Raw genomic sequence first — 13,521 nt, forward strand, 5'->3', positions numbered from 1 at the left:
TACGAACGCTGACAGAGGAGGACGATACTAACCTTGAGCACACAGTTGCTGTTGACGAGAAGGTTGCCAGGTTTGATGTCTCTGTGCAGAATGCCGGCGGAGTGCAGATACTTCAAACCTGTGGACGGGACGACAGAAACCACAGTCAGAAGATCCATTACGTATCTGAAGTGCTGATCCTGATGTACTGTAAAACCCGGCGGCTACGTTACGCTGTGGGGGCATTTACTTATTTTGCTGGTATGGTTTGACTCCACTCGTCTTCTTAGAGTGAAGCATCGCTGCAAATCAATAACTATTTAATTTCTAAAAAAGTTCTTCTTCTAAGTTCTTCTCCTTTATCTAACAATGAAGCATTTCCATCAGAATGGGCGTGTCCTCTTCACGGATGACTCCGCCCCCATCCTTAGGGCACGACGGATTAAGTCACTGTATGCTTTGACGGATGAATGATATACTAGTAACCTAGGTTAAGTCACGAGCAGAGCTGTCAGGTTCAAACAGTTGGAAAAGTTCCAGCTCTGATACGTCCTATGTCAGCAGTACCGCCGAAGACTCGTCCCCAATTATCCGGCACGTGTTAGCGCAGACCCGCAGGAATCATAACAGTGAAGCCTTTTCCGTTGAACCGTCTTCAAGCCAGATAGCTCATGATAATTGGCCTCAAAGAGCCTCACGGACAGCTCGTAATCTCACTCCGCAGACCTGCGCGAGCAGCACGCTGACGGATCATAACAGCGATACAACAGAGATATAATTACATCTTATGATTACGTGCCACAGACCACATAATGCTGTGTGAAGCGTCTATAATATTTATCCATTCCGTTTAGTGTGCAGTTTGGGACGCAGATCTGATTTCTGGTTGATTGCAAATTTGTTAACAGGAACATCCTAGCAGCAGGAACACCAGTCGGAAAACCCGTGTTTGTTCGAGATGGCAGGACACTTTTCCATTACCGATACTGAAACCTGAAACCTACTGAAGTCTCGTCACATGTAAACATTTCTGCTTCCACATATAAATTTCTTTTTCCAAATCCAATTCAAATCCATGCTATTTCTTTGATATCAGACACGTTTGCTCCGATATATGATCTACCGTTCTTTGACGGGTTTTTTCTGGTTGTTTTTATTTATTTCTAGGGATGCACCATGCAACAGTAAAACAATTACAAACAAAAATCCTGGTATGACGGATACTTACCTACTACTTACCAGCTACTTACCAGCTACTTACCTGCTCATCCATTTTTTTTTTTTTTTTTTTTTACAGACCAAAGAGATCACGGTCCCGCCTTCTCGTTTTTTACTGGCTCACAAGACCGAGGTTTACAATTACACATGTCAGAGTTAACATATTGTACGCGGCCGAAGCAAACCGCAACTAACCGAGTCATTTCCTTTAGTGAACTAGAATTATTCGCTAGCTGAAACTTTTTATCGCAACTGTCTACTGTAATGCTGTATCAACGGGACAAAAATCGTAAGCACTACGGCCAAACTGTCGAAGTTGGCACCTGTGCTTGTGGAGACAAAGCACAGTACAACCCAAGCTCTGAAAATGTTCTTGCGCAGTAAAGTAGATCGTAATTATATATATATATATATATATATATATATATATATATAAAATATATATAATTTATTTATATATTTTTACCAGAGGGCAAAATTCCACACTCGTACATCCTGTAGCTTTAAAAATCTGTAACATGCTTCACTACAGATGAATTATTTATGAGTTCTCTTTGCCTCAGAGGAGCTGGAAGAGAAAGTCTTGGTTTGGATAGTATCTGTGGGTGTGTTTGACTTTGACCTGGACAGATGTGAGAGGTGGCATGCGTGTGTGAAGGTTTTTTTTACCTCGGAGGATCTGGTAGAGAAAGACTTTGACGTGGTCGGAGCTGAGGGGTTGCGGAGACACGATGATCTTATGGAGGTCGCTCTGCATCAGCTCCGTCACCACATAGCTACATTAGGAGCTTAATTAAGGAAGAACACAGCTCTATAAATAACAGCAGGAAGAGTGCGTGCACACACACACGCACACACACACACACACACACACAGAGAGAGCAAAGTGTCAGTGTGTGAGAGATTAGCGAAAATCAGTGTGGTTAGCAGAGGGCCCTAAGGGAAGTCGATAGAGGGGAAGATGGAGGAAAAGCTCATTTCCTGCCCCATGCTGCGTTAATGGACAGCATCGCTGCTCGGCCCATCTTTCTACACAATGCAGGAAGGGCAACAATAAACGCAACATCGAGTGCACTCTTCAGGGTACAAAATGCCACAAAGATCATAAAGAATCCCATAAAATGGCTCTATAGTGACTCTCTCCTGTAACGTTTTCAGAGAACGCAGACAGCTGGAATTGTTCGAGCTTCTCTCAGTAAACACAGGACATACAAAAGGTGTAAGAAGCCTCTCTAAGCTACTACTACTGAGTATTAAACAACAATTTGCGATTAAAAATAAATAAATAAACACCACGTCTTTTTCCCCCACTAATGAGTCTACAGAATGTCAATAATCAGGTTTTTACGCAAGCTTGTGCTTTTTTCCCTCCCATCTCTGATGAAAAACAAACAGCTATGGCTTTAAAAACTGCATTTGAATTTCAATTTATTTGGAGAAAAAAAAAATAATTGTACTAATGAGCCGGTGATTTTACACTGCGCCACGCACAGAGAATTAGCTTTACACCGTGCTTATGTGTCACATTAATGCAATATAATACTTTTTTTTTTTTAAAATATATAAACCTCACTGTTTCTGTAATGCCTTCCTGTCACTGGAAATAGCCGCCATCTTTAACTCGACCTGACACAGGAAATATTCACTCTGGCTGAGTTCCAAATGCTTTTCTACCCACCATTTAAGCAGAAAAACGTATGATGTGTTGTTTAAAAATGAAAAATTGGAATAGTTGATGAATTGCTGTGGTATAAGAGCAAGAAAACACTTGTGACGTGCTGCTGTTAAATAATAGTCAGTAATAGTTTTAGGATGGTTGAGTCATGTCGGCCCACGTCACTGGGATCAAAAGGTTAAAAATACATGGGATTGTGGGGTTCGATGTTTCATTTTTTTTCCCCATTTCGAATATATTAATATAGTGAAAACTGCAGTAGTATTCACATAGTAAAATCTGTTCTGACAGCAGTTATATAAAGAGATGTTAACTGAATAAGAGACCTGAATATAGGTGAAGATAAACTGCAGAGACGGTGGTCAAATTTCTTATACTGAATGTCTGCCTGACTTTTTTTAATAAAAAAAAGAAGAAGAAGGGGAAAAGAAAAAAAAGGATTAATGAGTTAATTAATTAACAGACATCTCTTTATATATAATGGCATTATTGGGATTCAAACTTGCAATCTCCAGACAATACTACTACTACTACTACTACTAATAATAATAATAATAATACAACTACTACTACTAATAACAATAATAATAATAATACAACTACTACTACTACTACTAATAATAATAATAATAATACAACTACTACTACTACTACTACTAATAATACTACAACACATATTACTTCTACTACTACTACTAATAATAATAATAATGAATAATACAACTACTACTACTACTACTAATAATAATAATAAATAATACAACTAATACTACTACTAATAATAAAACATTACTGCTACTACTACTACTAATAATAATACTATTACGTATAATACTACTACTACTACTAATAATAATACTATTACGTATAATACTACTACTACTACTACTACTACTAATAATAATACTGTTACGTATAATAATACTACTACTAATAAAAATAATAATAAATACTACAACTACTATTAATAATAAAAATAATACTAATACTACAATTACTACTACTACTACTAATAACAATAATACTATTACGTATAATAATACTACTACTAATAAAAATAATAATAATAAATACTACAACTACTATTAATAATAAAAATAATACTAATACTACAATTACTACTTCTACTAATAATAATATTACTAATAAAAATAATACTAATACTACAACTACTACTAATTATAACACTACTACTACTACCACTAATGATACTACTACTACTACTACTACTACTAATAATAATAATAATAATAATACTACTACTACTACTACTACTAATAATAATAATAATAATAATAATAATACAACTACTACTACTAATAATAATAATATAAGAATGTTTTTCAAAAAGAGGAAGAAAAATTAAGAAAAAAATGCCACTGCTGGGCAGGTCGGTCGATCGGGGTGTGTGTGTGTGTGTGTGTGTGTGTGTGTGTGCGGTTTATGTTAACTTTGCAGTCCAAACCACACTGAGTCAGGAACATTTCTGTGCACGTACACATCAGCACCAATGCTCAGCTTCACTAAGCCACAGAGACAGCAGCCACAAACACACACCTAAACTCAACACCTCCACACTGGCACCACTGCACACATCTTCAACCTGAATGCAAGCTGGGTCATAAAATATGATACGCTGTGCCAAGCAGGATAATAAACAAATAAACAACTGCTTCATTTAAGAATGATACTAACTCTTTCCATTCTATGTTTTAAAGAATATCCTTTTCACGGGAGTAAAGATATCCTGGCTACTGAATAAGATGAATAAGTGTGTGTGTGTGTGTGTGTGTGTGTGTGTGTGTGTGTGTGTGTGTGAGAGAGAGAGAGAGCTATTGCTGACACTTCACAGTGCTGGGCAACAGCCCCCTGAAGGCTAGTTTATACTTCCCTCCACACAGGATTCTGCAGCTTTTAAAAGGTCGGAAAAGCACTTCTTTGGCAGTTGGAGTGTGGAAGAGGGAGGAGGGCAGGTCCACAAAGTCACACTCACAAACACAAATGTCTGAACGTCACTCAAACACACACGCACACACACACACACACATATATACACAATATACAATAAAATCTAAGATAAAAACAAAGGCATCCTGAGTAAACATAAAATACAGTCTTTAAATGATTTAAAAAAATGTTTTAAATGCTATTTACTGAAGCAAAAAAGTCATCCAATACCAACTGGGCCTGTGTGAAAATGTATTTACCCCCCGTAGTTACTAATTCCCCAAATCTATGAAAGTGCATCCATAATGGGGTTCAGCTGGACTAGACACAACCAGGCCTGGTTACTGCAAACCCTGTTCAACCACATCAACACTTCAATAGAACTTTTTCAACAGCATGAAGTTGGTTAAAAGGTCTTAAGCAGTAACACACTATGCCAAAGTTGAAAGAAATTCCAGAAATGATGAGGAAGGTGGTGAGTGAAATACATCAGTCTGGGAAGGGTTACAAAGCTATTTCAAAGGCTCTGGGGCTCCAACGGACCACAGCGAGAGCCGTTATCTCCAAATGGAAAAACAGCACAGAAGAACCTACCAGAAGTGTCCGACCTTCCAAATTTCCTCCAAGAGCACAGCGGCGACTCATCCAGGAAGTCACAAAAGAGCCAAGGACAACATCAAAGGACCTACAGGCCTCTCTCGTATCAATAAAGGTCAGTGTTCATGACTCCACTATCAGAAAGACACTGGGGGAAAATGGCTTGAAAATTGTATTGAGCTTTTTTCCACTATGAAATATTACATATTTCGTGCAAATAAGGACCCGTGATGAACTTAAACATTGACGGAGTTTGACTAGTAATAATAATAATAACGATAATAATAACAACAGATAGATAACCCTGGGAATTTTTAATAAATTCAAGTTTATTTCGATATCTTGTTATACAGTTGATTTTTAAAAACTTTTCAAAGTGCTCCACTGTGACCAAAACCAAGTCTACTCACTTCTCATAGGATTACGTGTAAAACGTACGCTGGTGGTTAAGAAACTACAACAAAGTGTGAAAGCAGCTTAAAGTCAAGAACTGTGCAAAGGAAGGTTCCCCTGAGGAAGCTTTTCTTCTGAGACTTTATTGAGTTATGAACAGTTCCTGCACGAGCATTTCGTTATCATCAGGTCCTCCATTCAGATGATTTTTTTTCCCCCAACGAACTCGGACTTTTGATGTTCAGAAATTCGCAGGTTTAAAGTTTATCTGCTTTGGCACGAGGTGAAGTTTAGCATCGCTGCAAGCACTTTTCTTTTCCGCATCTTGAATTTTGGCCAAATTACAAAATACTAGCAGCTGCCCGAAACCCGAAAGCGACCTTCCATAAGCACGCCAGCTAGACGTCTAAATTCTTTAGAGCATTTTCCTGATACCCTGGCCATTAAGTTTTGTGTGTGTGTGTGTGTGTGTGTGTGTGTGTGTTTGACAAAGCTTATAGAGATTAGCTTATGAGGCGAGCGCAGATGCACGTGATGCTGAATAGGAGCTGCACAAGAGAGCTTTTGTCACGTATCTAACACAATTAGCCTCATGCAAATGACAGCCAAGCTTGAGTGGCTCACCAAAATGCAAACTACACATCCTCGGAGGCATGTGCTCCACCGGGTGAGGGAGTTAAAACACACACACACACACACACACACACACACACACACACACACACACACACACACACGTGATTGCCTGGAACTTGAGGCACTAGAGCAGATCACAGGCTGCAGCTCCTACCCTAAATTAATGCACCACACACACACACACACACACACACACACACACACACACACAAAGTGCCTTATCACAGCAGTCACCATGCCAACTAATACAGGGCTGACTGTGGGCCAAGGCGGAGCTTCACCTGTGCTCCATAAGCCCCGCCCCCTCTCAGGAACGACTAACTGACAGATGGGAGCTGAAGAGAGAGAAGTTCCCACAATTCAGTTCCCACAGTGGTAGCATGGGGGAAAAAACACTAACCACTGCTCTCCTACTCCATTTACACACACACACACACACACACACACACACACACAAACACTATTATAGTGGATCAAACACACAGGTTAATGCAGAAACTCCTTAACAAGCTTAAGTTTAACCCCTTAAAGACCAGGATTACTTCAGCTAGACGTTTTAAAACCAGCTTCTGAAATAACATTACAATGGACCTCAATACAATACAATATTACCGTAATACAGTACTGTGAATTCTTTACCGCTTCAGTTCTTCATCGTGCGTGTTTTAGTGCGTTGTGACGGAAAGAGCGTATTCAAGTAAGCGTGATTTAACCGTCCTACCGAGCGCTTTACTTAAGTTCGAGGCCACTCGTGCATTCGTGTGATTTTGCACAGAAGCAGGTTGTAATATTGTGTTAATGTTGTGTAAATGTCTGATTAATCTCATGTGTGTAGAGGAAGCGTTCGGGGGAGTTAACTAACCCGCTAGTGAAGCGCTTCAGTTTACCGTGCTAGTGTTCATTCACTGTTCAGATTCAGCTCACGCAGCTGAAGCGGCTCGATCCCCGACATTACTGACCACGCCTGGATTATAACAAACACTGTTCTTTCTAGACTTTTCTTCCTCGAACAAAAACATGGTCATCGTGTCGTTAATCTTGCGTGTCGGTCCCCCCCCCCCCCCCCCACAACTGTATGTTTTAATTAAATCTGCATTTTAAAATTTTAATTCGATGAATATTCGAGGTTCGGTTTTTAATCTGACTGACAGCCCCGGAGCAGACGAGAGGACAGAAGTCAATAACGTAATTGTCGCGACAGGCCCACGCACAGACTGAATAAAATAAATAAATAAATTATTACAGCAAATGAATATCGTCCCCAATTATAATACATCAGTGTGCTTGTTTAATAGTGATAGGTATAAATCTTTAAAAATGAAAAGAAAAGAAAAAAAAGAACAGTCGACCCTTAACAAAACAAACAAGCAAACAAATAAATATATAAATAAATAGCTCAATAACTCAAAACAACCAGTTGACACTTGACAAAATAAAATAATAATAGTAAAAAATATATATATCAGCAGTTAAAATCTAACAAAAAAAAACAAACAAAAAACAAAAACAAGCCCCTCCCAAAAAACTCAAAACTAAATGGTTGACCCCTAACAAAAAACAAACAAAATAAACAAACAAACAAACAAAAAAAAGCGGTCAAACACTAAAAGAAAATTCATCATTATTAATTAAAATACAAAATATCTCAAACAAATAAAACAAACAAACAAACAAACAAACAAATAGATAACTAAATGCATAGACAAACAAATCTATTTCTAGCACAGTCGCTTGTAAATGATTGGCAGCCCACTATTCTGCTCCCAAAGAATTAAACATCGGAAAAAATCGACACAAACTTTCAGAGGCTGCTGAAGGAGAGATCGTTTCGAGCAGCTAATTGATGAAGTGTTTTCTCTGTAATCGAGTTGAGACGTCTTGTATTTTACATCCTGCAGTCACGTCACTGTACCCGAGAGGCTCAGTCTTTATTAGTGCTGTATCGCCCTCTCACACACACACACACACACACACACACACACACACACATCCTCATTACTGATGTACAGAATAATAAGCACTGAGGGCAACAACCCCCCCCCCCCCCCCCAACACCCCACACACACATACAGGTATCAGTACTTGGGCTGAACTGTGTTCTTACAATACATCACTATAATACGATTCCAGCTGCTAATTGCCCTGTGGGGCGTGTGGGGGTAAGAGAAAGTGCTGCTTCTGTATTTTCATTAATTAAACCCTGCACATCTAGCCGCTCATCGGCCACCGAGACCCCGGCGTCAGACTCGTACGCATCATCATTAACACGCAGCTTCACCGAATTCGCGCTCCAGCTGTGCGGTCGCGCAGTATTAATGGATCAAAACGCGGTCCCGCTGCCCTGACCGCTCCATTTTTTTCTGTGCCAGAAACTAAATATACTCACCTAGGTGGAAAATTAGGCTTCATGCAAATTTCAGGACGCCTGTTCAGCGATTTCACAAAATACATACAGGACTTTTATAAATGACTTCCGGGGACTGCAATACATAAAACTCGAAAGTGCCTGAAACGATCCGTTAAAAGGTACAAATGTAGAAGATTTCTTTGTTTAAAATGAACAATTTAGGAAAAAAATAAATAAATACTGTATAATCGGCAGGAAAATTGTACGCATACTTCACACGCCAGCTTAAACCTGTCAAACGTCACCAAAACCCAACGTTAGGCGCAAAAACAGTACGGCGATATGGTGACTGGCAGGAGCTGAGAGACAAGAAACAGACAAGAGAGTAAAAATGATTCAAGAAGGATGGAGTTTTGTTAAGGCATATACGCACGCGCACCGGGTCAAAAGTTTGTGGACACTCGACGGAAACGTTTCTCGCGATCTTAAAAAAGCTTTCGATCTGAAGGCGTGCGATTGAATGTTTTGAAAATCGGCGCTGCAGACGAAAATATATAATCGCGCCGACGTGTTCGTTTCTTTCATTACAAAACTAACATTTTAGTTACAAATAAATCTATTTTTAAACGGGCGACTCCGAGCGAAATATTACGGAAAGCAGCCGATGAGAGTCCGGCGTCGGTGGGAACTCCTTTAATACTGTTTAAAAAGCAACTCGGGGAAATTCCTCAAGAAATCGCTCGTGAAAACGCCAAGAATACATTTCTGGAAATTCTAGCCAAAAAGGGCGTCGACTTTGAAGATGTTATCACAACATAATTCCCATAATGCCATTTGTGTTACTCCAGAGTTTTGATGACTTTATTATTATTCTAAAATGTGGAAAAAAAGAATTAGTGTGTCTAAACTTTTGACTGGTAGTGTACATACGAAAACACACACACACACACACACACACACACACGTTTGTGTGGCCACGACTGGAGAATTTTGGATCAAAGCTCATGCACATGACTTACTGGCTAACACTAACCCTTGCAGCCGGCTTTATAAACTCCGACACGCCTCGCTCTGCTCGCACGCGACAGCAATCTGCATGCACAGTGCAAATGCTCACACCTTTAGCAAACTCTGGCAGTAAAAACAGCTCTCATAGCGGAGGTGAAGGCCTGGCCCATACCCAAACACCCTCACACCCTCACAGAGAGACACTCGTTGCCTCCACGACAACAGGAGTCACCTATAGAAACACTTCAGCGAAGCTCAATTTCCACACGAGCGCCCGGGCCCGACCTCTTCCCGGAACCCGGAGAGAAACTCATTATCTTCCGCCGTTTGATGTTTTATGGCAATGTCATATGCAGTGGCACGGAGTCAACAACGCAATCAGAAGCTCGTGAAAAAATAACACGTGGGGGGGGGATGACAGGAGGTTAAAAAAAAATTGCTTGAAAAAATTTTTTTTTCAGTGTATTAAAGTAAGCTTGTTGGTCTACATCCAGAGCAGTCCGCTGTTTCTCTTCTCAAATAGATTTCCCAATATCGAAATTTACAATGCAGAAAATGAGAAAAAGCATTGTAAGCAATGTGAGCAGCATTTCTATGGCAAGCCCGTATGTGTAGTTGTTTGCTTTAAAAAAAATAATAATAATAATTAATTAAATAAATACAAGAAGTGACGAGTCTTCGCATTTTTGAAAAAACAAAACAAAAAAAATTCGCCTTTGAAGACTGTAATTGTTGTTGAAAAGGAGCCATTCTGAAGCTGAGAAAATCGACCAGAGCCACTGCACGAGCATTGGGCACAGATAATACAACAATTTTCAATGTCCTGAGAAAGAAAGATACTACTGGAGGACTAGCAACCGGACAGGTGTAGTCCGAACAAAACAGTTAGCCTTGCTGCAATCCACATTTGTGTAACTCTGTCCATCCATCCATCCATCCATCCATCCATCCATCCATCCATCCATCCATCCATCCATCCATCCATCCATCCATCCATCCATCCATCCATCCATCCATCCATCCATCCATCCATCCATCCATCCAGATTAATAAGGCCACTTCCCACTTTTCTGACAAGGTCATTCATTATTTAAAACAGATTGCTCAATCTTCCAATTTTCTGTCACAAATCCATCCGTTTGTTTGTTTTCATTCATCCGCTTGTCTTTTTGTTCATTTGCTGTGTTTTATTTGAAACTGATTGCTCAGGCGGCCTTCCACTTGTTTCGTACTTTTATCTACTTATCCACTTATTCAGAACAGTAATCATGCCCGTACTTCTATTTTCAACCGAGCAACGTCGTTATAATTGGAGGAGTTATGTACCATGATGGAGGCAATAAATATATACGGGCTGTCACTGACATTGACAGTGATGTCGAGCGAGTGCAGAATTGTCATTGTTCTGCTGTCTGTACTGAAAACAGCACGTTGTCAAATACATCACTGTCAAATAGATCGAGTTTACACATAACGCTGAGTCTCCTAAGCTTCTGAAATGACTGATGCAGGTGATAGATGATGTGAGCCAGGTGAAACCTTATGCCTTGTTACATTACTGTAATAAGTTAAACGACTGTGTAAAAAGGAGACCGATTTGTACATTCTAAAAAGCCATATTTTTAAAATTTGTGTTATCCAAAGTTTTTTTTTTTATCTCCTGTAATATGACCAAGAGACACAAGGTTTTCTTATATGACTCTGACATAAAACCTTTGACCTTAGAGATGCGATTGGGCAGAATTGGACACAGCCTAAGGCTGTTTTGCCCTTAACAGGTATGGCACATTTTTGTATGTCACCCATATATCTACAACCTGACTTTCTACTATTTGTCTTTTCACAACCAAATGAATATAAATTGGCCAAGTTTTCTGATAGTGCTTTTTTACTGACTGAATTTTTACTAGTAGAAATTAATGAACCTGCATTTTCAATTACCTGGATTTATTAAACCTATTACATGATTTATCAAGAGTAATTTCTTCTGCCTGAATTTACCTGATCTAGTAGGAACCTTCTACTTCTAAAAAAAAAGTAAATAAATAAATAAATAAAAAATTAAGGTGTCCTAGCATACATGCCCACTCAAAACTTTTGGAACACAGTCAAACCTGTATTTTTACTATGTGAATATACTGGACATAAATTTTCAACTACCTGAAAGTACCGAACCTGAATATTCTATTAACCAAATTCAGTGAGCTAGAATTTTCTACTACCTGAAATGATTGAACTTCAACTTATTACTACCTGAATTTATTGGACTTCAACTTATTACTACCTGAATTTATTGAACTTCAATTTATTACTACCTGAATTTATTGAACTTCAATTTATTACTACCTGAATTCATTGAACTTCAATTTATTACTACCTGAATTCATTGAACTTCAATTTATTACCGTCTGAATTTATTGAACTTCAATTTATTACCGTCTGAATTTATTGAACTTCAATTTATTACTACCTGAATTTATTGAACTTCAATTTATTACTACCTGAATTTATTGAACTTCAATTTATTACCGTCTGAATTTATTGAACTTCAATTTATTACTACCTGAATTTATTGAACTTCAATTTATTACCGTCTGAATTTATTGAACTTCAATTTATTACTACCTGAATTTATTGAACTTCAATTTATTACCGTCTGAATTTATTGAACTTGAATTTTTTACCGTCTGAATTTATTGAACTTCAATTTATTACTACCTGAATTTATTGAACTTCAATTTATTACTACCTGAGTTTATTGAACTTCAATTTATTACTGTCTGAATTTATTGAACTTCAATTTATTACTACCTGAATTTATTGAACTTCAATTTATTACTACCTGAATTTATTGAACTTCAATTTATTACTACCTGAATTTATTGAACTTCAATTTATTACTACCTGAATTCATTGAACTTCAATTTATTACCGTCTGAATTTATTGAACTTCAATTTATTACTACCTGAATTTATTGAACTTCAATTTATTACTACCTGAGTTTATTGAACTTCAATTTATTACTGTCTGAATTTATTGAACTTCAATTTATTACTACCTGAATTTATTGAACTTCAATTTATTACTACCTGAATTTATTGAACTTCAATTTATTACCGTCTGAATTTATTGAACTTCAATTTATTACTACCTGAATTTATTGAACTTCAATTTATTACTACCTGAATTTATTGAACTTCAATTTATTACTACCTGAATTTATTGAACTTCAATTTATTACTACCTGAATTTATTGAACTTCAATTTATTAATATCTGAATTTATTGAACTTCAATTTATTACTAGCTGAAATTACTGAACTTCAATTTTCTACTAACCGAATTTATTCAACCTGAAATTTCCACCAACTGAATTTGTTGAACCCGAGTTTTCTACTACACACATTTTTGGAATCTAAATTGTCTACTACCCGGATTTACTGAACCTGAATTTTTTTGTAACTGCATTTATTCAGCCTGACTTTTCTGCTAACCAAATGTATTGAACCTGAATTTTCTACTACCTGAATTCCTTTAACCTGAACTTTCTACTGTCTTTAATTATTGAACCTGAAGTTTCTGCTACCTGAAATGTTGAGCCTAGCAATTTCAACTACATGAATGTTAATTTCTAATCTTGGTAGTTAACTATAAAGATTTTCTACTACCCTTTTTAATCCAAAATGTTCTACTAAATTAATTTAATGTTAATACTTGAATG

At 37.7% G+C, this 13,521-nt stretch overlaps 1 protein-coding gene across 1 annotated transcript in view; it reads right to left on the minus strand.

Annotated features, from left to right (window-relative positions):
- The window catches only part of nlk2 (nemo-like kinase, type 2), a 91,461-nt gene that overhangs the window by 29,139 nt on the left and 48,801 nt on the right, over window positions 1-13,521 (minus strand). The window contains exons 4-5 of the mRNA XM_017490887.3: window positions 1,867-1,973; window positions 33-118 (exon numbers count right to left, since the gene is read on the minus strand). Coding sequence (XP_017346376.1) covers window positions 33-118; window positions 1,867-1,973 — 193 coding nt within the window. The remainder of the gene's footprint in view (window positions 1-32; window positions 119-1,866; window positions 1,974-13,521) is intronic.

This window comes from Ictalurus punctatus, chromosome 17 (assembly GCF_001660625.3).
Source record: "Ictalurus punctatus breed USDA103 chromosome 17, Coco_2.0, whole genome shotgun sequence".
Lineage (NCBI taxonomy): Eukaryota > Metazoa > Chordata > Actinopteri > Siluriformes > Ictaluridae > Ictalurus > Ictalurus punctatus.